General features: G+C 54.6%; 1 protein-coding gene across 1 annotated transcript; it reads left to right on the forward strand.

The window, feature by feature from the left end:
* Positions 1 to 742: 742 nt before the first annotated feature.
* LOC142912394 (cadherin-2-like) lies at positions 743 to 25984 on the forward strand. Its single transcript, XM_076060566.1, has 9 exons — positions 743 to 842; positions 1966 to 2076; positions 3397 to 3539; positions 4662 to 4804; positions 6184 to 6405; positions 10123 to 10344; positions 10781 to 10920; positions 12323 to 12472; positions 23696 to 25984. Exons 2-9 carry the CDS (start codon positions 2041 to 2043, stop codon positions 23957 to 23959), a joined length of 1320 nt encoding a protein of 439 aa, XP_075916681.1. The 5' UTR covers positions 743 to 842; positions 1966 to 2040; the 3' UTR covers positions 23960 to 25984.
* The last annotated feature ends 75 nt before the right edge of the window (positions 25985 to 26059 follow it).

Here is a 26059-nt window from a genome sequence, read left to right on the forward strand (position 1 = left end):
TGCACTATAGACTCCTAACTGCACCATAGACTCAACACTGCCCTTAGACTCAACAATGCACAATAGACTCAACACTGCACCATAGACTCAACACTGCCCATAGACTCAACACTGCCCTTAGACTCAACACTGCCCCGTAGACTCAACACTGCGCTTAGACTCAACACTGCACCATAGACTCAACACTGCACCATAGACTCAACACTGCCCATAGACTCAACACTGCACCATAGACTCAACACTGCACCATAGACTCAACACTGCTCCATAGACTCAACACTGCACCATAGACTCAGCACTGCTCCATAGACTAAACACTGCACCATAGACTCAACACTGCACCATAGACTCAACACTGCCCTTAGACTCAACAATGCACAATAGACTCAACACTGCACCATAGACTCAACACTGCCCATAGACTCAACACTGCCCTTAGACTCAACACTGCCCCATAGACTCAACACTGCACCATAGACTCAACACTGCACCATAGACTCAACACTGCACCATAGACTCAACACTGCACCATAGACTCAACACTGCACCATAGGCGGTATACAACAACAACGTCACCCCCCCTATCCGCCCCCTTCTCTCGGCATCTTCATCGCCGTAGTGGTTCGGCACGGTCCGTGAGAACGCCGTGGGGGTGCCGGTGACGATGCCGCCCCTCTCAGTGATCGACTCGGACGAGGCCGGCACGGCAGCTTGGCGTGTCCGCTATTCCCTCCGCGGGGGGGGGGCAGGGGGGGGGGGAGTGGGGGGCGGGAGACCCCGGCGACCTGTTTGTCGTGGAGACCGACCCCGGCACCAACAATGGCAGGATCGTCGTTGTCAAGGTAACGCGTGGGAGGGAGGGGAGGGGGTCAAAGGAGGGAGGGGAGGGGAGGGAGGGGAGGGAGGGGAGGTAGGGGAGGGATGGAAGGGGAGGGGGGGAAAGGAGGGGAGGGAGGGAGGGAGGGAGGGGAGGGATGGAAGGAGGGGAGGGATGGAGGGGGGGAGGGAGGGAGGGAAGGGAGGGAGGGGGGGATGGAAGGAGGTGGGGGAGGGAGGGGAGGATGGGGAGGGGAGGGAGGATGGCGAGGGTGGGGAGGGAGGGAGGGGAGGGATGCAAGGAGGGGAGGGGAGGGGGGGATGGAAGGAGGTGGGGGAGGGAGGGGAGGATGGGGAGGGGAGAGGGGGATGGAAGGAAGTGGGGGAGGGAAGGAAGGGGAAGGAGGGGAGGGAGGGGAGGATGGGGAGGGAGAAGATGGAGGCAGCTAGGGAGGTATTTTTTCACAGACGTCCAGTGGGGGGTGAGGGGGGGGGGCACGGGGTCCGAACGTCAACGTCGCCAGCACTGGGGAGACAAAGGCGGACGGGCGTGGTGCTGGCTCCCCACCCCCACGTGTGCCATTCCAGTCTTCATAGGTGCTCGCTAACAACACTTGGCCAAACGGTCTGCTAAGGCTATACGGGGGATCTTTGCCTTTTGTACGTGTGCGTGCGTGTGTGTTAACGTGTGTCCGTGTGTACGTGCGTGTGTGCGTGTGTACGTGTGTCCGTGTGTGTACGTGTGTGCGTGTGTGTACGTGTGTGTGTGCGTGTGTACGTGTGTACGTGTGTGTACGTGTGTACGTGTGTGTACGTGTGTGTGTACGTGTGTACGTGTGTGTACATTTGTACGTGTGTGTGTACGTGCGCGTGTGTACGTGTGTGTACGTGTGTGTGTACGTGTGCGTGTGTACGTGCGTGTGTACGTGTGTACGTACGTGTGTGTGTGTACGTGTGCGTGTGTACGTGTGTGTGTACGTGTGTGTACGTGTACGTGTGTGTGTACGTGTGTACGTGTGTGTGTGTACGTGTGCACGTGTGTACGTGTGTGTGTACGTGTGTACGTGTGTGTGTACTTGTGTACGTGTGTGTGTACGTGTGTACGTGTGTGTGTGTACGTGTGTGTGTACGTGTGCGTGTACGCCGCAGCCCTTAGACTTTGAGACGTCATCGTCATACCAACTCATCGTCTTCGTGGATAACGAGGAGCCGCTCGTGAAAACCATGCGGCCCCCTCCAGAGAGTACCGCCACCGTCACGGTGAGTGACCCCCACGGCCCCCACATGGCCCACGCACGGCCCCCCCACGGTCTTCCCGTGCCACCCGCACCCGGCTCTGGACACCTGCGAGCTGCTCAAGAGCTTCACAGCTGCTGGGATTCTCCCGCCACGAAACAAAGATTCCTGCGGAAAAGCCGCCACCTCCGACCTCTCCCCGTGTCTCTCCCCGCATCTCTCCCCGCATCTCTCCCCGCATCTCTCCCTGTGTCTCTCCCCATACCTATCTCCATGTTTTTACCCGCGTCTTTCCTCGTACCTATCTCCATGTTTTTACCCATGTCTCTCCCGTACCTATCTCCATGTTCTTACCTGTGTCTCTCCCCGTACCTATCTCCATGTTTTCCCTGTGTCTCTCCCCGTGCGCGTCTCTCCCCGCATCTCTCCCCGCATCTCTCCCCGCATATCTCCCCGTGTCTCTCCCCATATCTATCTCCATGTTTTTCCCTGTGTCTCTCCCCGTACCTATCTCCATGTTTTTCCCCGTGTCTCTCCCCGTACCTATCTCCATGTTTTTCCCCGTGTCTCTCCCCATGCGCGTCTCTCCCCGCATCTCTCCCCGTGTCTCTCCCCGTACCTATCTCCATGTTTTTCCCCATGTCTCTCCCTGTACCTATCTCCATGTTTTTACCCGTGTCTCTCCCCGTACCTATCTCCATGTTTTTCCCTGTGTCTCTCCCCGTGCCTATCTCCATGTTTTTCCCCGTGTCTCTCCCCTTACCTATCTCCATGTTTTTCCCCACGTCTCTCCCCGTACCTATCTCCATGTTTTTCCCCGTGTCTCTCCCCGTTCCTATATCCATGTTTTTCCCCGTGTCTCTCCCCGTGCGTGTCTCTCCCCGCATCTCTCCCCGTGTCTCTCCCCGTACCTATCTCCATGTTTTTCCCCGTGTCTCTCCCCGTACCTATCTCCATGTTTTTCCCCGTGTCTCTCCCCGTCCCTATCTCCATGTTTTTCCCCGTGTCTCTCCCCGTACCTATCTCCATGTTTTTCCCCTCGTCTCTCCCCATACCTATCTCCATGTTTTTCCCCATGTCTCTCCCCATTCCTATCTCCATGTTTTTCCCCGTGTCTCTCCCCGTGCGCGTCTCTCCCCGCATCTATCCCCGCATCTCTCCCCGTGTCTCTCCCCATACCTATCTCCATGTTTTTCCCCGTGTCTCTCCCCGTACCTATCTCCATGTTTTTCCCCGTGTCTCTTCCCGTACCTATCTCTATGTTTTTCCCCGTGTCTCTCCCCGTGCGCCGCGTCTCTCCCCCCCACAGCTTGTCTCCCCGTGCGCCGTGTCTCTCCCCGGCAGGTGAGTGTTGAGGATGAGAACGAGGCTCCGCTGTTTGAGCCGCGGCTACAGCAGGTGATGCTGGCCGAAGGCCTCGCCCTGGGCAGTGCCGTCACCACCCTGGTGGCACGGGACCCGGACACCGCACAGAAGCAGAGCCTGCGGTGAGGACAACTCCCCGCCAAGCGGATAACAACCAAAACAACAACCACAACAACAACGACAACAACCACAACAACAACCACAACAACCAAAACAACAAGCAAAACAACCCCAACAACCACAACAACAACCACAACAACAACCACAACAACCTAAAAAGGACAGCGGGTCTGGGGGTACCTAGGGTCCGACCACTGTCCCACTAAGTCCCTGCCCTCACAAGGACGTCGGGTCTGGGGGTACCCAGGGTCCGACCACTGTCCCACTAAGTCCCTGCCCTCACAAGGACGTCGGGTCTGGGGGTACCCAGGGTCCGACCACTGTCCCACTAAGTCCCTGCCCTCACAAGGACGTCGGGTCTGGGGGTACCCAGGGTCCGACCACTGTCCCACTAAGTCCCTGCCCTCACAAGGACGTTGGGTCTGGGGGTACCCAGGGTCCGACCACTGTCCTACTAAGTCCCGGCCCTTACAAGGACGTGGGGTCTGGGGGTTCCCAGGGTCCGACCACTGTCCCACTAAGTCCCTGCCCTCACAAGGACGTCGGGTCTGGGGGTTCCCAGGGTCCTACTCTAAGCCCGGCGGTCTTCAGTCTTCGGCTTGGGGACGACTGCCGAACCCGTTCAAGGGTCCGGCTTTTATAACCCTCCAGGGTCTCTCCGCCCCTGGCCACGCCTCCCTTCCAGAATGTTCTGGGGGATCCTGGAATATTCCCCCAGCCCACCCCCTCTTGGGGTCTGGGGAACCCTAGCAGCCCACATACCACCCCCTGCTGATGTATGTCTGCTACTGCAGGTAAGTTACCACAGTCTGTTCATGGCGTGATACTAGACAACACTATACAATACTATACACTACACACTACACTTCACACTACACTATACACTACACTACTATACACGACACTATACACTACTATACACTATACACTACTATACACTACACTACTATACACTACACTATACACTACACTATACTCGCTAACAGCACTTGCCCCTACATCCTGTTGAGGCTACACGGTGGGGAATCTTCGTCTGTGTGTAGGTGTCTGCCTACTCGCCACTAACAGCACTCGCCGCGACAGTCCGTCGAGGCTACCTGGGGGATCTTTGTGCGTGCGTGCAGCTACCGCAAGCTGCGGGTGCCGGGCGACTGGCTTGACATCGACGCGGCCGACGGCGCGGTGAGCACGGCGGCGGAGCTCGACCGCGAGTCGCCTCTCGTGCAGCGCAACGTCTACACAGCCACGTTCCTGGCGACTGACGACGGTGCGGGGTTACAGGGGAGCGGGGCCCGCGGCCACGCCCACGCTCACAGCCACGCTCGCCGTCGCTGCGTGTGTTTGTGTGTACGTGTGTGTGTACATGTGTAGAGGTTCACTTCTGAGACGCTGGTAGTAGGAGGCACACACACACAAGTTTGTTCTACACTTTTAGACACTCTGTTCACACATGGGATCACTGCAGATGGGTCAGGACGCTCGGCATGCTGCCTGACCCACAATGCCGAGCGTGAAGAGCGAGGACCCAGGGGAAGGCGCGGCAGCGAGGACTCCACTCCAGCAGACGGCCCCGACCCGGCCTCGGGACCTCCCTTTTATGGCCCCCGGCGTGGCCTGGCCACGCCCTCGGCCACGCCCCCTTCTGAAACCTACCAGAAGGTGTCTAGGCCGTGCCCCACGTGTCCCATCTGTCACCTTTGGCCTATCACGTGCCCTGCAAGCCAGCCGGGCTGCTACGTCCTCTGACAGCCACCAGCACTACGCCCCCTAGGTCCCGTTTCATGACATTGCATGCCCTGCTGGCAGAGAGGGCTACTGCACCCACAATTCCCCTCTCTGTAACCAACGCTACGCCCCCTAGTGACCCACCTTCACTACATTTTATGTGTGTACGTGTGTGTGTGTACGTGTGCGTGCGTGTGTGTGTACGTACGTGTGTGGTGTGTGGCGTGTGTACGTGTGTACGTGTGTGTGTGTGTGCCTGTGTGTGCGTGCGTGTGTGTGTACGTACGTGTGTGGTGTGTGCATGTGCACGTGTGTTGTGCGTGCGTGTGTGTGTACGTGCGTGTGTGTGTACGTACGTGTGTGTGTGTACGTGTGTGTACGTGTGTGTACGTGCGTGTGTGTGTATACGTGTGTGTACGTGTGTGCGCGTGTGTATGTACATGTGTGTGTGTGCGTGTGTGTGTGTACGTGTGTGTACGTGTGTGTGTGTACGTGTGTGTGTGTGTGCGTGCGTGTGTGTACGTGTGTGTGTACGTGTGTGCGTACGTGTGTACGTGTGTGTGTGTGCGTGCGTGTGTGTACGTGTGTGTGTGTGCGTGCGTGCGCACGTCGCGACGGTGGAGCAGGCTCTCCCGTCGCGAGCGGCACCGCCACGCTGGAGTTGCTGCTGAGCGATGTCAACGACAACGCCCCCACGGCCGCCGTGTGGCCGCGTGTACGTGTGTGTGTGTGTGTACGTGTGTTTGTGTGTGTGCGTGTGTGTACGTGTGTGTGTACGTGTGTGTGTGTGTACTTGTGTGTGTGTACGTGTGTGTGTATGTGTGTGTGTACATGTGTGTGTACATGTGTGTGTGTACGTGTGTGTACGTGTGTGTGTGTGTACGTGTGTGTACGTGTGTATGTGTGCGTGTGTGTGAGCAGGCTCCCCCGTCACGAGCGGTACCGCCACGCTGGAGTTGCTGCTGAGCGACGTCAACGACAACGCCCCCACGGCCGCCGTGTGGCCGCGTGGGGCCGCCGCGTGCCCCCGCACCGGCGTCGCCGTCGTCGCCTCGGACGCCGACGAGGACCCCAACGGCCGCCCCTTCCGCTTCTGGCTGGCGCCCGGCGGCGACGACGACTGGACGCTCCGCCAGGTCGACGGTGAGCGCGGCCGGGGGTGGGGGGGAACGCACCGCTCGGGAGATGGCACTCGCCGTCGTCGTCATTGTCATCATCATTGTCGTCATCGTCGTCATCATCAACGTCGTCGTCATTATCATTATCGACGTCGTCATCGTCGTTATTGTTGTCGTCGTCATCGCCGTCATCATCGTCATTATGAACGTCGTCGTCATCGTCGTCATCATCATTGTCATTGTCGTCATCATCAACGTCGTCATCATTGTCGTCTTCTTTGGTTCTTTCGGTAAGTTCACGTAGAATGAGAATAAAATAATAAAATAACACAATAAAATTCTCATGACATTTCGGCCACAGGTGAAAGGTACAGACCTGTCGGGACGACAGAGCTTCAATGAACGATGTTAAGATTTGTAGCGACTTTAAGCTGGTTGGGAGAAGTGAGGCACCTTGACAAAGGTGTTTACATATTAAATAGCTGAGGGATTAGCTTGTGACTGGTCACAAGAATGGCTATGTTAAAGTTAAAACCTACACATCCACAGAAGCAACTAGTAATTTAGCATTGAAATAGCTAAGGGATTAGCTTGTGACTGGTCACAGAAATAGATGTTAAAGTAAAGGCCTACACATCCACAGAGCTTCAATGAACGCTGTTAAAATTCGTAGCGACTTTAAGCTGGTTGGGAGAAGTGAGGCACCTTGACAAAGGGGTTTACATATCAAATAGCTGAGGGATTAGCTTGTGCGTGTGTGTGTACATGTGTGTAGCTTGTGACTGGTCACGGAAATGGCTATGTTAAAGTCAACAGCATTAATTGATCAGACCAAACAGTTCTCATTGAAACCCTCTGCTGCCAGACCACCAAGATTATATGGCCTCCCAAAGATACACAAAGAAGATACACCCCTTCTTCTTTGGTTCTTTCGGTAAAGTCACGTAGAATGAGAATAAAATAATAAATTGATAAAATAAAATAACACAATAATATTCTCACGACGTTTCGGCCACAACACAAGCGGCCTTCATCAGGTGAAGGGACGAGACTGTCTGGAGGACAGCGCTGGAGTGAAAAAGCCACGCTCAGATCGCGACCTTTAAGCTGTGTGAGACGAAACAAAGCACCTTGACAAAAGAATTAGCATATAATTTATCATTGAAATGGCTGAGTGATTAGCTTGTGACTGGTCACAGAAATGGCTATGTTAAAGTTAAAGCATACACATCCGCAGAGGCACCCCTTGACAAAGGAATTAGCATAGAATTTAGCATTGAAATAGCTAAGTTAAAGCATACACATCCGCAGAGGCACCCCTTGACAAAAGAATTAGCATAGAATTTAGCATTGAAATAGCTGAGTGATTAGCTTGTAACTGGTCACAGAAATAGCTATGTTAAAGTCAGAGCATACACATTCACAGAGGCACCTAGTACAAATCAAACAGGAGAATTTAGCATTGAAATAACTAGGCGAATTTAGCATTGAAATAACTGAGTGATTAGCTTGTGACTGGTCACAGAAATGGCTATGTTGAAGTCAAGGCCTACACATCTGAGCTATTCACAGTAACTGGGTATACACTACAATATATAATGAATACTACATAGTGAACCAATAAAAAACTAAAATATAAATTACCTCAATGTTATCAATAAACTCTATATATTCTCCAATCAGCTAAGCTACCAACAATAAGTCGTTATATATCACAATGCTATATGGCGAAAAAAATGGGTGGATTCTTACCCTCAACTTTAGCAACACGGATAGCTACGGGCCCCATTCAGATGGACGAGTTCATCTATGGTCGGAACAGAGGAGGGGGAGAGAGACAGCTGCGAGGCGCTGTTATACTCCATGTTGTAAACCATACCATTAACCGTGGTGTGAGAGGTATTAAGAGTCAATGTCAGCGAAAGAGCTGCGGTCTGAAGGTCATCGTAAAATACAATTAATTAAGAACGGAAATGGTTTAAAACATCTTTCCAATGGTTACTAAGCCAGAATCCATCTTCTCGGTTGAAATTGTCTCTGTGCTTGTATATGTGAATGGCCTCATCAACGAATCTCTCATGGTAGCCGGTTGGTTTGCAAAGAACCTCCGTCTTGGAGCAGTCAATGTCATGTGAGCCCACTGAATTATAACAATGATCTGTCACGGCAGAGGAGTTCGTTCTACCGTGTTTCAAGTCTGCTTTATGTTCGCGGATGCGGTCCGAGATATGTTGTTTGGTTTCTCCAATGTAGCTACTACCACAGAGGCACTTTAGTTTGTAAACGCCCGGGTACTGTATGTCTGGAACAGCATCTTTTACAGATGGAACTAGATCACGGATTTTATGTACTGTGTTGAATCGGACCTGGATCTTGTGTTTATTCAGGATTTTGGAGATCTTTTTAGTGACCTCTGCAATGTAGGGTAAGGTGATGGTTTTGAGTGACTCCACAAGAGGATCCTTCTTCATGACTGGAGTGATGGCTTTGCGGATTGTGTAGTCGGAGTAACCATTAGCCCTGAGAGCCTGGTGTACGTGCTTGAGTTCACTGGTAATGTGTTCCTGGTCGGAAATGCATTGGGCTCTATGGTATAGAGTCTTGATGAGGGAGTTCTTCTGGGATGGATGGTGGTGGCAATCCGGTTTCAAGTAAGCATCTGTATGGGTAGCTTTCCTGTAGACAGAGTGGCTCATTGAACCATCATGTCTCCTTTTAATTAAGACATCCAAAAAGAGTGGTTTGCCATCTTTTTCGACCTCCATGATAAATCTGATGGCTGGGTGTATGAAATTGATGTGGTCCCCCCTATCTCCGGTTGTAGCCAACGTATTCATGGAAAAATTTGAAACTGACGCCATCTAGACTGCCACTCTACGCCCGACCTTATGGAAGAGGTACGTGGATGACACCTTTGTCATCTGGCCACATGGCCAGCCTGCTCTAGACCAATTCCGCGACCACATCAATTCCATACACCCAGCCATCAGATTTACCATGGAGGTCGAAAAAAATGGAGGTGGAGGTGACGCTTGCCATTGTTGTTGTTTTGATTTAAATCTTTCCTGACTGCAGGGATTCATATTCTTGCTTCTCTCGGTAAAGTCACCACCACGTAGAAGGGAAACAATAAAATAATAAAAATATAAAACAATAAAATTATCACGACGTTTCGACTGCAACACAAGCAATCATCGTCAGGTGTGAAAAACACAGCGAGAACATTCGAAATTTTCTTGCTGTGGTTTTTCTTGCTGTGGTTTCCACACCTGACGATGATTGCTTGTGCTGCAGTCGAAACGTCGTGAGAATTTCATCGTTTTATTTTTAAATTATTTTATTGTTTCCCTTTCTACGTGGTGACTTTACCGAAAGAACCAAGAATATTGTTTCTAGATTTGAAGCTTTTGTGACTGCAAAGATCCATGCTCTTTGGTTCTATTCGGTAAAGTCACGTAGGTAAAATTAAAAGAACAACACAAGTGGCCTTCATCAGGTGAAGGGACCGTGCTGTCATGAGGACAGCGTTGGAGTGCGGTCCCTTCACCTGATGAAGGCCACTTGTGTTGTGGCCAAAACGTCGTGATTTTTGTTGTTTTATTTTTTACCTACGTGGTGACTTTACCGAATAGAACCAAGAATAATGTTGTTGTTGTTTACTTCCTCGCCCCTCCCCCCGGCACCTCCGACGGCCCCGCGTCTGTCCACGTGCTGCGTCCCCCCGGCGGCGGCGGCGGCGCAGGCAACAGCTCGCAGCTGCTGGCCAAGTCGTCGCTGGCGGAGGGGCTCCACTGGGTGGCGCTGCTCGTCGGGGACTCGGGCATGCCGCCGCTGAGCGCCGTGCGGCAGCTGCAGGTGGCGCTCTGCGCCGCGTGCGACCGCCGCGGCCGCTGCCTCCACGCCAGCGCCGCCAGCGGAGCCGCCAGCGCCGTCTCGGCCATCGTCGTGTTGGTGATCTTACTGGGTCAGCTCCTCACTCACTCCTACTACTCACTCACTCCTTCTCCTCCTCCTCCTCCTCCTCCCTCACTCACTCCTCACTCACTCACTCACTCCTCCTTCTCCTTCACTCACTCACTCCTCACTCACTCACTCCTCCTTCTCCTCCTCCTCCTCCTCCCTCACTCACTCCTCACTCACTCACTCACTCCTCCTTCTCCTTCACTCACTCACTCCTCACTCACTCACTCCTCCTTCTCCTCCCTCCCCCTCCTCCCTCTCCTCATCCGCCCTCCTCCCGCACCTCATCCTGACCCACGACCCCCGCTCCGACCCCGTGACCCCGGCACCTCATCTTGACCCACGACCCCGCTCCGACCCCGTGACCCCGCCCTGCCCCCACACCTCATCCTGACCCACGACCCCCGCTCCGACCTCGTGACCCCGTGACCCCCGCACAGGCGTTCTAGGCTCCCTTTTCTTGGCGTTGGCGTTGAAACGGCGTCGCCATGGAGACAAAGTGGGCAGGTGGAGCCTCGCGGAGCCGCTCGTAAATGCGGCCACCGACTACACGGAGCAGGGTGGGGGGGAGGAGGATCGGGTGAGGTGGTGACATCACCCACAGTGACATCACCCACTGTGACACCACCCACAGTGACACCACCCACAGTGACACCACCCACAGTGACACCACCCACAGTGATACCACCCACGGTGACACCACCCACGGTGACACCACCCACAGTGACATCACCCACAGTGACACCACCCACAGTGACACCACCCACAGTGACACCACCCACAGTGACATCACCCACAGTGATACCGCCCACGGTGACACCACCCACGGTGACACCACCCACGGTGACACCACCCACAGTGACATCACCCACAGTGACACCACCCACAGTGACATCACCCACAGTGACACCACCCACAGTGACACCACCCACAGTGACATCACCCACAGTGACACCACCCACAGTGACACCAACAACAACAACCGCCATTCACCACTAAGTGGCGGTGACATCACCACGACGCTTGTGCCAGGCTATGTGCATCCTGAGGCCGCGTGAAGTGTCGAACGCCAGCGGGCAGGATGTCACGGGGCAGACCCAGGTGCCACGGGTCGACTGACTGTGCCAACTTGCTATGCTTTAGCCACCCAGCGCTCCGCTCATTGTTGTGAGTGTCGCTCCTCCGCCCTCCGTTGTTGTTGGAGGGCGAATGCCTCCAACTGCCCAGTAGCAGCGTCCTTCACAAGCCTCCACAGAGGCCAATCTTGACACCGCTGGTACCAGTCATCGGCAAGTCCACTCATCTCCACGTCCTCCTGTACCACATCACTCCATCCCTTCTCTAGCCCGTGCCGCACCCGTTTAACCCCCTCGATCCGGCCGAACAAAAGCTGTTTCGGCATGCGGTGGCTGGGCATGCGGGCTACATGACCCAGCCATCGCATTTCAAGGATTTTTGAGCTCCTCACACAAACCAGCCTGGTTAAACCCAGGATGGATCGTAGGCAGGCTAGCCTAAATGTTTCTAACCGGCGAAGATGTTCCATTAGGGGGGTCCACGTTTCGCAAGCGTAGAGAAGGAAGGGAATGACCGTGGCCGAGAAGACCTGAGGCTTAGTGCGGAGCGACAGACCAGGTAGCTTCCACACAGCGTTACGCAACCGATGAAAAGATATTGCCGCACAACTGTGACACAGTGACACCACCCACAGTGACACGGACGATGCGGTGTAATGAGATGGCGTGCGCTGAGACTGTGATGAGGCTGTGGTGAGGCTGTGGTGAGGCTGCGGTGAGACTGTGGTGAGGCTGTGGTGAGACTGTGGTGAGACTGCGGTGAGGCTGTGGTGAGGCCGTGGTGAGACTGTGGTGAGGCTGTGGTGAGACTGTGGTGAGACTGCGGTGAGGCTGTGGTGAGGCCGTGGTGAGACTGTGGTGAGGCTGTGGTGAGACTGTGGTGAGGCTGCGGTGTCTGCACTGCAGGACTACGATGCGACGTTGCTGCGCTTTGAACCACCGCCGTCACCGCCGTCACCGCCGTCACCGCCGTCACCGCCGTGCGGCGATTGTCCCGGATCACTCCGCCTGGAAGAGACCGTGCTGTCCAGAGACATGGCAGCCTTCATCGGCAAGGTCGGTGCCACCGCCACCATCACAACAACACTCACTTGAACAACATCACCACCATCACACACCGCTCACTTGAACATCATCACACACCACTCACTTGAACATCATCACCACCATCACCATCACACAACACTCACTTGAACCACCACCACCACCATCACACAACAACAACAACCGCCATTCGCCACTAAGTGGCGGTGACGTCACCACGACGCTTGTGCCAGAACATGAGCACCTTGAGGCCACGTGGAGTGTCGAACGCCCGCTGGCAGGAGGTCACGGGGCAGACCCAGGTGCCACGGGTCGACTGACTGAGATGACTGGCTGATGCACCACCTGTGCCTCCTACTGTGCCAACCTGCTGTGCTTTAGCCACCCGGCGCTCCGCTCGTTGTTGTGAGCGTCGCTCCTCTGCCCTCCGTTGTTGTTGGAGGGCGACTACCTCCAACTGCCCAGTAGCGTCCTTCACGAGCCTCCTCCACAGAGGCCGATCTTGACACCGCTGGTACCAGTCATCGGCAAGTCCACTCAGCTCCACGTCCTTCTGTACCACATCACTCCATCTCTTCTCTAGCCTGTGCCGCGCCCGTTTAGCCCCCTCGATCCGGCCGAACAAAAGCTGTTTCGGCATGCGGTGGCTGGGCATGCGGGCTACATGACCCAGCCATCGCAGCCTTGCCCGCCGGAGGAGCTCACCGATGGGACCTTGCCCAGATCTTTCAAGGATTTGTGAGCTCCTCACACAATCCAGTCTGGTTAAACCCAGGATGGATCGTAGGCAGGCCAGCCTAAATGTTTCTAACCGGCGAAGATGTCCCATTAGGGGGGTCCACGTTTCGCAAGCATAGAGAAGGGAGGGAATGACCGTGGCCGAGAAGACCTGAAGCTTAGTGCGGAGCGACAGACCAGGTAGCGTCCACACAGCGTTACGCAACCGATGAATAGATAGCTGCTCGACTGATTCGGAGTGAGACCTCTGCTGTTAAACTGGAGCCGGTCATAAGCACACTTCCCAGGTATGGGAAACTCTCCACTCTCTCCACAACTGCCCCGTCACCGATTGGGAGTTGTGGGGGTGGAGTGTCTGATGGTACAAAATACCCAGGCAGGTGCTTAGTTTTGGTGGGGCTGATGGTAAGGCCCCATCTCTTAGTGGCACGCTCTAGTCTCAGCAGCAGCGTCTCCAACTCCTCCTCTGAATGAGCAGCTATTACCAAATCATCAGCATACATAACGTGGTTGAGCAATAGGGAGCCATCCCTTGACCGCACCCGGGCATCGATCAGCCTCCCATTATATCTGTACCATATGGAGATTCCCCCAGTACAGCTATTGAAGGCTTCACGAACTACGTGGTCGAAATAGATGTTAAATAATGTGGGAGCCAGAGGACATCCCTGTCGCACCCCAAGGTGTACAGGGAAAGGCTCGGACTCCCGGCCACGTAGTTTTACCCGGGCCCGCTCACCATCATGAACGTCTTTAATGATTGTGAGCAGAGGGTCAGGTACTCCAAAAGCACGAAGAACAACCCAGAGCCCAGGCCTATTGATGGTATCATAGGCCTTGACCAGGTCAATAAAGCAGAGATGTAGGTCTTGCTGGAATTCCCTACACCTCTGCTGTAGCAGACGGACAGAGAATATGGCATCTGTGCAGGACCGCCCTTTCCTGAAACCGCATTGGGGCTCCGCAAGCCTCTCCTCAGCGTACCTGGCAAGGCGATGTTGAATAATCCTTGCCAGGACCTTTCCCAGCACACTGAGGAGTGAGATGCCCCTGTAGTTGTTACAGTCTGTGCGGTCCCCCTTCTTAAAGAGGGGGACCACCAGGGCATCCTTCCAATCCTGCGGAACCCATCCAGTGGTCCAGACTGTTGTTTTGATGTCATATAGGGCAGTCTGTGCACAAACTCCACCTTCCCTCAGCATTTCGCTTGAGAGATCATCTTTGCCCGTTGCCTTTCCTGGTCTCAGACTCCGGATCGCCCTCAGTACTTCCTGAACAGATGGCACTTCAGCCAGCCACTCACAGGGGGTGACTTCCAATATTTGAGGCACCGCAGCCTCAGCAGGGTCATCCTCACTTTGTGCCACGATGTTTTCCTGGCTGAGGGATTTTCCCTCCCCCAGGACCTCACAGAAATGCTCAGCAAATCTGCAAACCTGTTCCTGGGGGTCAGAGATTGGATCACCGTTTTTTCCCGTAATGATGGTAATAGGTGTGGTACTGCAGGTTACTTTTTTGATGGAGTTAAATAGAGATTTGTGATCGCGGGCCACTGAGGCAGACTCCATCTCCTCAGCAACCCGCGACCACCACTCATCCTTGCAGCGCCTCACGGCTCTCCGAACCTCCGAGTGAAGGTTGCGTAAGCCTCATTCTCTGACGTGGGATTCTGTAGCCGATGACAGTGGGCCTGTCGTTTTTTCTCAACCATCCTGAACACCTCCTCTGTCAGCCAGGGTCTCTGGGGAGGTCCTGACCACGTACCCAAAGCAGACATTGCAGCCACATGAGTCACAGTTCTAAACCTCGCCTATTTACCCTCGACATCAGGAGGAGTGCGGGACGATGCCAACCCCAGCCGCAGGCAATGATGAAATTCTCACTTGCAACTTTCATCAGATAACCGAGACCAGGCCACTTTTGGTTGGAATGGGGTCCTGGATGTACACCCACCACCGGAGCGGAAGAATGGGCGGCGCATCTTACAGATGACAAGTCGATGGTCAGAGGGCAGATCAGCTCCACGGTAGGTCCTGGTGTCAAGGACATGGGCTCGCATCCGCTGGTCCGGCACTATGTAGTCCAGCAGATGTTCTTGCTTGGACCCGGCATGCATCCATGATGTTGTGTGGATGCGCCGATGCTGGAACAGCATGTTGGTAATTACAAGTCCATGGGCTGCACAAAAATCTAGCAGCCTCCTACCGTTGTTATTAAGCTGATCCGGCCCATGCCCTCCAATCACTCCAGGCCAGGTGACACCATCATGACCAACTCAGGCATTGAAGTCACCCAACAAGATGACTCTATCCCGAGGGGCCACTTTGGCCAGCACCTGTGACAGGAGGCCATAGAAGGCATCTGATTCATCGGCTTTGCCTGCATCCCTCCACGGATGTTCGTCTTCGGTGGGGGCATAAGTAACCACGACCACCAATCCTCGCCTCCGATTGATGGGAAGGCGAGCCCAAAGTAGCCTGGGGTTTACAGCTTCCCACACCTCACCGCCACGCTCCCACGCCCCCTTCATTTTTTTGTTCAAAATAAGAGCCACACCCTGTTTGGCAGTCTCCTGCCCCGAGTAGAGAACTGTCCACCCCTCATGGTGGCAGGAGCCAGAACCGGTACACCGGACCTCCTAAATGCCACAGAGATCCAGGCGGTACCGGTCCAGCTCCCGACAGAGGAGTGGTAGCCTCTCCTCCGCAGTGAGCATTCAAATATTCCACGTGGCCATCCGTAGTGGCTTTTCGTTGTTTCTGGAGGAGCCCCGAGGGTTGAGATTCAATCTCCTGGCTCCGCCAATTGGGGTTTGGCCAGGAAACGTCATAGACGCCTGTCCCCCCGGGGCCTCCGGCACAAGCTTATTTGTTACATATGTAGTGTTGTAAGGATGAGCAGACTTCTTTAGGAGCACACTCTGTTTATTGTATTATTTCCTTATACAATGCTTAACACATACAGAGGGATATTCGGTCCCCTCACCCGATACCCTAGGGAGGTACAGCCTCCGGACTTGGCGGGACTCACACGTCTACCGCTAACCTCCTTGATACCTAAGGAGGTACAGCCTCCGGACTTGGCGGGACTCACACATCTACCGCTAACCTCCTTGATACCTAAGGAGGTACAACCTCCGGACTTGGCGGGACTCACACGTCTACCGCTATCCTAGTCCTCCGGCTAGGACCTAGGGGAGGCTATCTGACCCACCGCTGGCCCGGTGGGTCCTGACCACTGGGTATGCCGAGCCTTAGCCCTTAGAAGGGCTGGGAGGCTGGTCCAGGGTCCTAGCTAGGCTTCAGCCCAGTCTTCGTGCAGGGAAAGAACTCCCCGAGGTCCGTTGGGTCACCCGTCTTATACTCCTTCGTGGCCAGGTAGAACCAATCATACATTCCCACGTGGAACCGTCTGATTGGTTCGTACTAAACCCTGGCTACGATCCGTTTCACCTTGACTGACCCCAACCGTTGTACCCAGGGGTAATGCTGCACTGCCCTGGTGGCAATGCAGGTTACGCAACAGCGCGTAGTTAACACCTCTACATCACCCCCTCCTTCGGAAGCTCCAGCCGTCCTGGCTGCAACAATGGGAAACTCCGAAATTACCAATGGTAGAAGAATTGTGAGTGTGCCTCACGAACAACAAGAACAAGAACAATAAAACCCCTATAAATACCCCCCTTAACAACATAACGTATGTACAAGGCACTAGACATGCCAAAGAACATGATAACAACCGGCGAGATTTCGCGCGCGTGTGTTTCGCGGGACCATCGTAGGGGATGGCAGGCTTTGTCGGCGGCACAAGGGAAGGAGGAGGATGAGCAAGAGCATCCGGTGGGCCTTTAGGCATCTCCACACGGACACCTGCTGCTCCACGGTCCATTGAGGTTGAACGTGGCCTGCCTGGAGCCGTCACTCCCGCGTCATATGCAGGAGGAATGACACGCCTGCGCTGTGGATTAGGCACCAATGGGGCAACATCTGCCTCGTCGAACGCGTCGCACACTCGGCCCCCGTGTCGTGTGTGTTGTGGAGGGACGCGTGGCGTGACGAAGGGTTTCAACCGAGAGGGGTGAACGCACCAGCGACGCCGTCCCCAGCGAATTTTAACACATTGGGGACGCAGGACTTCCACTACCTCAACCGGGCCTCGCCATGGTCTGAGGAGTTTGGCCGACGTGGACACCGGCACCTGGGGGCAGTGGAGCCATGCCCTGTCTCCCGGTGCCCACGGATGCGTGTACGTCCGAGGGTCACGCAGTCGCAAATTCGCCCATTGGCGGGAAGCAGAATTTTCAATGGCGGCCTCCCGTGCCTCGGCCAACTTACGGAGGCTGAATCGCAAGTGGTCAACGAGCTTTGACTTTTGCGGTGGCTGTTCGATTTCCAGCCGAACGTCGGCGGGAGGAAAGGCATCCCTGCCATACATTAGAAAGAACGGGGAAAATCCCGTCGCCGCGTGAGGTGCCATACGGTATGCGGCGAGGACCCCCGGAACCTGCAAGTCCCAATCGAGGTGGGATTCATCGACCTGATGGCATAACATAGCGGTGAGAGTTCTATGAAGGCGCTCCACCATGCCGTCGGTCTGGGGATGGTAGGGCGAAGTGCGCACTTTCTTAGTGTCCAACAGGCGGCACACATCATTCAGCAAGGCTCCCGAAAAATTTCTTCCCTGATCGGTCAGCAACCGTTCTGATGCGCCCTTGTCCAGAACGTAGCCCTGAACAAAGGCGTCCACAACGGCCGCCGCCGACTGGTTGGGGAGGGCCCAGGCCATAGGCCAACGCGTAAAATACTCTACCCCAACCAGAAGGTACTTATTACCCCGTGGCGTAGTAGGAAAAGGGCCCAAAATATCGAGAGCCACCAACTCATTTGTACGAGAGACCGAAATGGGTTGCAGGGGTGGACATGCCGGTTTAGCCGGCGGTTTACGTTGCGCGCAATGGGTGCATCCCAGCAAAATGTCAGTGATGTCGCGCAGCATGCTCGGCCAGAAAAGTTGCAACCGCAACAACCCAATGGTCTTATGAACACCCAGATGCAATAAACGCTCATGCGCCGCCCATACGGCTTTGCATCGCAAGGCGGACGGCACGACGATTTTATGTTGACACGAGTCAGCATCCCAATGCATCAACAAGCCGTGCTTCATGACGAATGAATTAAATTTGCCCTGTCTTGGAGCCGCATTATTCGCGTGGCGACGCAACCTCAGTAACGACATGTCATCGCTCTGGTGCCGACTCCATTCGGCCAAAGTTAGCCCCAGCAAATCGTGACTGGCCATTGGATCTGCATGATCCGATATCGGCGCTGAGGCGGCGGGAAGCGTGGCTGACACCGTTGTGAGAGGCGTGACCTGCGCAGGCAGTGGCGGCTTACAACGGCCCGAGCCCAAAAAACATGCACATTTTTGAGCCAGCGGGAGGCGAGACAACGCATCGGCATTTGTGTGTTGTGCACCCCTACGGTAAGTGACATTGAAATCGTACTCCTGAAGGACATCGAGCCACCGAGAAAGCAGCCCGGACGGTTGGTCAACCCGCAGAGCGTACTGTAAAGCCGAATGATCAAATCGCATGGTAAAATGCTGACCATACAGGTACGGCCTGTATTGTTGAATAAAAAAAACAATGGCCAGCAGCTCACGTCTGGTCACACAGTATCTTTGTTCAGCAAGAGACAAGACTCTGCTACCATAGGCAACAACCCTTTCAATGCCATCAACTTTTTGGGACAGAACACCCCCAATCCCCGTATTGCTAGTGTCGGTGTCCAACACGAATGGCACGGAAAAATCGGGGTATGCAAGGGACGGTGCCGCCACGAGCGCGTTCCGCAAGGAGTCGAACGCGGCCTGTTCTGCGTCCCCCCAATGAAACGCCACCCCTTTTGACGTAAGGGCGTGGAGCGGCTTGGCAATTGTCGCGAAGCCAGCAACAAACCGGCGGTAGTACGACGCAAAACCAATAAAACTATGAACATTGCCCGCAGATGTAGGGGTCGGCCAATGTCGAACACATTTGTTTTTTTCAGGGTCGGTAGAGATGCCCAAGCGGCTAACTATGTGGCCCAGGTAGCGCACAGACTCACGCAGAAGATGACACTTCTGCGGCTTGGATTTCAAGTTAGCGGCCCGCATTTTCAAGAAGACAGCACGCAACCGTTCGATGTGTTCGCCGAACGTGCGGCTAAAGACGATGACGTCAAGATAAATGAGACATGAGTCCCACTGGAGCCCAGCGAGGACCAGCTCCATGAGCCTCTGGAACGTCCTGGGGCCGAGACGAGACCCATGGGCAATCTATTAAACTCGAAAAGCCCCTGTGGTGTCCGAAAAGCAGTCTTAGGTTTTGACGCTTCGTCGAGGGGGAGTTGCCAAAACCCCGACAGAAGGTCCAAGGTGGAGAAATAGTGCGCCCCTGCCAAGGCATCCAATGACTCGTCCATACGAGGGAGAGGGTAGGCGTCCGCTACCGAGATTTTATTTAGGCGCCGAAAATCAACGCAAAAACGGAGACTGCCATCATGCTTTTTGACCAGCACTATTGGAGCACCCCAGGGACTAGTGGAGGGAGAAATTATATCGGCCTCCAGCATGTCATCCACAGCCGATTTAACATGCTGTTTCTCCGCCGGGCTAAGCCGAAACGGGTTTTGTCGAATCGGGGCAGCATCACCAGTATCAATGTGGTGACGCAGCAGCTTGGTACAGCCAATATCAAATTTAGATTTATTGAAGACATCGGGCATTCTCGCAGAAGAGCGCGCAATTTAATTCGCTGCGAATGAGACAGATTACCCGTGTCTGTGCAAAGCGCGTCCAACCATCTCTCATCCGATTCGGAAGGAGGTGGGACCTGCGGCGTGTCATGCACGTGTCCCACGACTCCGGTCCCCAATGGCACCGGGGTCGCGTGAGCGAGCACAGTTCCTTGCGGAATGACGTTTGTGGACAATCCGACATTCAAAACCTGCAAGAACGGCTCCCTGTCGGCTGCTACGAGGGTCTGTGCAGCCACCAAATCTAACCCCTTAGCAGCTGCGTTTGAAGGCCCCAGCAAAATGCCATGTGCCGAGGCCTCCGGGGCTAGCGGTTTTTTAAGTTGCAAGGGCACGAGCATTTGTGTCCCTGGCGGAATGCGGACTGTGCTCGCAACAAACGCCTGCACCGAGGCACTAGCCATGCGCGGATGTGAGGGTGTGGACAAGAACGCCATCCGCCGACCCGACGGGAGTTCGATGCAGCCTTGATCTACAAGAATCTTAATAGGCATTTTCGCGAGAAAATCAGTGCCTAACAAACACGGCAAGGGAAGAAGAGACCAAAATAGGCCCTGCCAATTTAATGTCTCCAATCGAAATTTGCGCCCGAATTTGCCCGATAATGCCCAGCGAACTGCCATTAGCGGCGAAACACGGGATAGAAACCCGTTTCAAGGGGCGGCATCGTACGGGCAGTATATTGTAAATCAAATCCGAAATGATCATAGCTGACGCGCCAGTATCGACTAACACGTGAAATTCCACACCCTCGATTGATCCGACAACCACGGACCAACCTGCCGTCGCCGCGACTACCCTATGGGCCAACTCAGACCACTGCCCAGGTCCGAGTGGCCGCGAACAAACACCAGAATACCCCCCATCACACGCCGAATCGCGAGCCCTTTTTATTGTGCGTTGCGGTGTGTATGGTGTGAATGCGGGCCGAGCGTGTGAGGCGTCGCGACTTGCCTGGTTTTGCCGCGATGCCGTGGACGTCCTGTAGTTCTGGCCCCGGGATGCGGAGTGGCGTTGTCGAGGTGCACGGCAGTCAGAGAAGATGTGGCCTCGTCGGCCACAGTTGAAGCACGTCACGTCGCCGCGTGGAGAAGGCCGTCCCCGCTGCTGGTCGTTGCGACGACCAGCGTGGTCGGACGATCGCACAGCCCGTTGACCTGGTCGCCATGAAGGCCCGGTCGGGGGAGAACTCGGCGTCCCTGCTGGCAGGCTCCGACGTCGAAGCCGAGGCGGCGATGGTCGATTCCGTGTGGAGCAGCAGATGTGCGTGGATGCACCGAGCGGCTCGTAGCGAGCACATACTGTCGTCATCCACCGCTTGGATGACGATGCGCAGCTCGCGCGCCAGCTCCAGCATCTTCTGGAGAATGATGGCGTCGATGGCCTCGTCGTCCATGCGAGGGTAACCCGCTCTTGCCATCGCCAGTAGAGCGGTCCGGAATGCCAACGGAGACTCTTTAGGGCGGCGTCGCCTGTCGTAAAATCGGCTGTGGACGTCGGATGGAGGCCCGTAGACGTCGGACATCCGTCGGAGGGCCGATTGAAGAGTCGCCCTTTTGTGCCTGGGGATGGTGAGGAGCGAGGCGAGAGCGTCGTCGTCCAGAGTGGCCGGTAGCGCTCGGAGCGCCTGTGCGTCCGACCAGCCCACCATCTCTTGGTGGCTCAGGAAGCGACGCTGGAACACCGCCCAGTCGCCCCCTTCAGATGTGAATTCCCGGAAGATGGGCAGGCGTTGTTGGAGGGCGGACGTCATCTCCCCCTCAGCTTGCACCGTCTCGAGCCGGAGATCGGCGATTTCCCGGCCGATAGAGTCTACTGTACCGTGTCGGTACAGTGATGACGCGGCGTCCGCTGAGGAACTTGAATTCGCAGCGTCGCGTGCTGATGACGTTGCGGGTTTTCATTGGCCCCCCGCGTTCCCAGGATGCCCCTGGCTTCCGCTTCCGGCGGGATCACGTGGTTCTCCGGCGGGAAAATCAAAATGTCCGCCCCGGCCGATAGCGGGAACGTCTGCCGGCGGTTGACTCGGCCTGCCCGCGACCTCCAAGTTGATCTCCTCGAGAATGGAGGCCGCGGCATGTAGGAGTTGAGCGAGACGGCCGTGTGCTGCCCTGAGTCCGTCCCCCATGGCAGGGGGAGCGACCGGCTGCTCAACCGGTGGCTGGGCGGCCGTCAACGCGGCAGCATTTTCAGTGGAGCTGGCGGTGCTTGCAGGTGAGACAGCGTTATCTTCGTTCTGGCTCCGCGCGTGGGCTGAACTTCTGGTTTCCATTTCCAACCACTCCTGACACCAGTTGTAGTGTTGTAAGGACGAGCAGACTTCTTAAGGAGGCACACTCTGTTTATTGTATTATTTCCTTATACAATGCTTAACACACACAGAGGGATATTCGGTCCCCTCACCCGATACCCTAGGGAGGTACAGCCTCCGGACTTGGCGGGACTCACACGTCTACTGCTAACCTCCTTGATACCTAAGGAGGTACAGCCTCCGGACTTGGCGGGACTCACACGTCTACCGCTAACCTCCTTGATACCTAAGGAGGTACAACCTCCGGACTTGGCGGGACTCACACGTCTACCGCTATCCTAGTCCTCCGGCTAGGACCTAGGGGAGGCTATCTGACCCACCGCTGGCCCGGTGGGTCCTGACCACTGGGTATGCCGAGCCTTAGCCCTTAGAAGGGCTGGGAGGCTGGTCCAGGGTCCTAGCTAGGCTTCAGCCTAGTCTTCTGTCTTCGTGCAGGGAGAGAACTCCCTGAGGTCCGTTGGGTCACCCGTCTTATACTCCTTCGTGGCCAGGTAAAACCAATCATACATTCCCACGTAGAACCGTCTGATTGGTTCGTACTAAACCCTGGCTACGATCCGTTTTACCTCGACTGACCCCAACCGTTGTACCCAGGGGTAATGCTGCACTGCCCTGGTGGAAATGCAGGTTACGCAACAGCGCGTAGTTAACACCTCTACACATATTTAAGTTTAAGTCGTAGTTTCGCGGTAATTTTTTGAAGGTGGAGGGGTTACCAGCCCCTCTACCCATCCAGAGCCCCCGTTTAGCCCCTGTGGTGGTCACAGACGCCATGAGGGGATGAACCAATCGGAATTAGCCCTCCCCCCACAGCACTGTCCACGACAGAGTTGCCCGTCCGGCACCGCGAGGAGGTAGGGGGTTGAACACCATCACCATCATCACACCACTCACTTGGAACATCACCATCACAACACTCACTTGAACATCATCACCATCACACACCACTCACTTGAACACCATCACCACCATCACACACCACTCACTTGAACACCATCACCACCGTCACACACCACTCACTTGAACATCATCACCACCATCACCACCATCACACACCACTCACTTGAACACCATCACCACCATCACACACCATTCACTTGAACCACCATCACACACCACTCACTTGAACCATCACCATCACCACCATCACAACACTCACTTGAACACCATCACACACCACTCACTTGAACATCACCACCATCACCACCATCACACACCACTCACTTGAACACCATCACCATCACACACCACTCACTTGAACATCACCACCATCACCACCATCACACACCACTCACTTGAACACCATCACCATCACACACCACTCACTTGAACATCACCACCATCACCACCATCACACACCACTTACTTGAACCACCACCGCTGCACCTGCAGAGTTTGCGTGCGGCCGATGCCGATGAGATGTCACCTCCGTACGACTCGCTGGCCGTCTTCGCGTACGAGGGCTCCGGCTCCGAGGCCGGCTCACTGAGCTCACTGAGCTCACTGAGCTCCTCACTGAGCTCCTCACTGAGCGGCTCCTCACCGTGGGACGCCGACCACAGCCACGGGGTCCTGGACACGTGGGGGCCGAACTTCTTCCACAATCTGTCGGACTTCCACAAGCTGGCGGACTTGTACGCTGGCGACTCAGACTGAGAACATCCACTACTACCACTATCACCACTACTACTACACTCACTACTACCACTGCAACTACCACTACTACCACTACAACTACACTCACCACTACTACTACCACTACCACCACTATCACCACTACTACCACTATCACCACTACCACTACTATTACACTCACCACTACTACTACCACCACTACTACCACTACAACTACACTCACCACTACTACTACCACCACTACTACCACTACTACCACTACACTCACCACTACTACTACCACTACCACCACTACTACTACCATCACTATCACCACTACCACCACTACCACCACACCTACCACTACCACCACACCCACCACTACCACCACACCCACCACTACCACCACACCCACCACTACAACCACTACTACCACTACCACCACTACTACCACTATTACCACCACACCCACCACTACCACCACTACTACCACTATCACAACTACTACCACTACTACTACCACTACTACCACTACCATCACTATTACCACTACTACCACCACTACCACCACTATCACCACTACCACCACTACCACCACACCCACCACTACCACCACTATCACCACACCCACCACTACCACCACACCCACCTCACGTCCTGCTGCTGATGTTGATGTTTCAGTTCTGTTTTTAATCCGCCCTTGAGGACAATAGCGTCGTTTGATTATCAAGGGCGTAGTTTAATTATTATAAATTAAGAACCTTAGCTTGATTGATCACTTGCGCTGGTGAGGAATGACACCACCGTGACACTCGTCACGGAACAACAACACATCGTACGGTCCACATGATGTACCGCACAAGCAGCAGAGCAATCCCGTACCGTAATGCCGTACCACCGTGCTCTCACCCTTGCGGGGTAGGCAGAGACTGCTAGTCACGGTGGCTAGGAGATGAACCCACGACCTCCTGGTACGCAGGAGGTTGTGGGTTCACTCCAGACCCTGACACGGCCTCCTGCTGCTGCTCCTGTATATTTGGAGTTTGCGCGTCTCCCCATGGCAGTGCGAGTTTTCTCATGTGCTCCGGTGTTTTCCCCCGCTCCGCATTTAGAAACAACGTCTCTACGGCATGTTTATTTTTCGTGAGCATTTAGCTGCTGCTGTAAGTGTTCCACGCGTTGAGTTATCACTTCTCTATTTTTGTTATATACATGTGTACCCGGTAAAATAAAAAAAATAAACGTTTCTCAGTATCGCGGTCACAGCGCGCGCCCCTTGTACCACGATGTTCGCGAACGTCACCTCGACTCTAAACGCCGCTTTTTTTTTCGCGCCCGTTTAAGAAGGGGGGGGTCAGGTCGTCGCGTCGAGTTTAAAATGTTTCATCTTCTTTGCTTTCGGTAAAGTCACGTAGAATGAGAATAAAATAATAAATTGATAAAATAAAATAACACAATAATATTCTCACGACGTTTCGGCCACAACACAAGTGGCCTTCATCGGGTGAAGGGACGAGACTGTCTGGAGGGCGCTCATTCTCCGTGACTTTACCGAATGAACCAAAGAAGATGAATCCTTGCAGTCACGAAAGCTTTAAATCGAAATTTAAAATGTTTGTTCACGCACCGCCCCCCCCGGTCCTTCACTCGAGGCTGAAGGCGACCTAAGGGATCGATTTTCCGGAGCTCAGCCACGTGCAGCTCCGACCTCATCGAAACCGGTGATGTCAACAACGCCGAAAGTTGCGAAGGGCCGAGTTGACACTCGCGACGGGGTTTCACGAACTCGCGACCTTTCCCAATGTATTTCCTTACGTCGAACAAGCAAAAAAAGGGCACGGAATTACTCGCAGATTTTAAGCGCTTTAATTTCGAGCGTACACTTGACGTCGCCCTTACGAGACGGCACTCGATGAACCGATATTACAACAACGAACAGAACAAAATTAACATTTACTTTACAATCGCTACGTATATAATACCACGAAAGTCCACACCCGCCAGTGATGTAATACTGCTCCTGTTCTGTCAAGCGTGTTTATTAAACAGTTTATGGCCAGTTCATTGCTACTGACGTGAACCATGTGTTGCCTATTCCGAATGACCCAGCTTGTTGTTTCACCACTTGACTGGCGTAGCCTT

This window comes from Petromyzon marinus, unplaced genomic scaffold (genome assembly GCF_048934315.1).
Source record: "Petromyzon marinus isolate PM22_M1 ecotype Great Lakes invasive population unplaced genomic scaffold, UKy_Petmar_22M1.pri1.0 PM_G_Scaffold_20, whole genome shotgun sequence".
Lineage (NCBI taxonomy): Eukaryota > Metazoa > Chordata > Hyperoartia > Petromyzontiformes > Petromyzontidae > Petromyzon > Petromyzon marinus.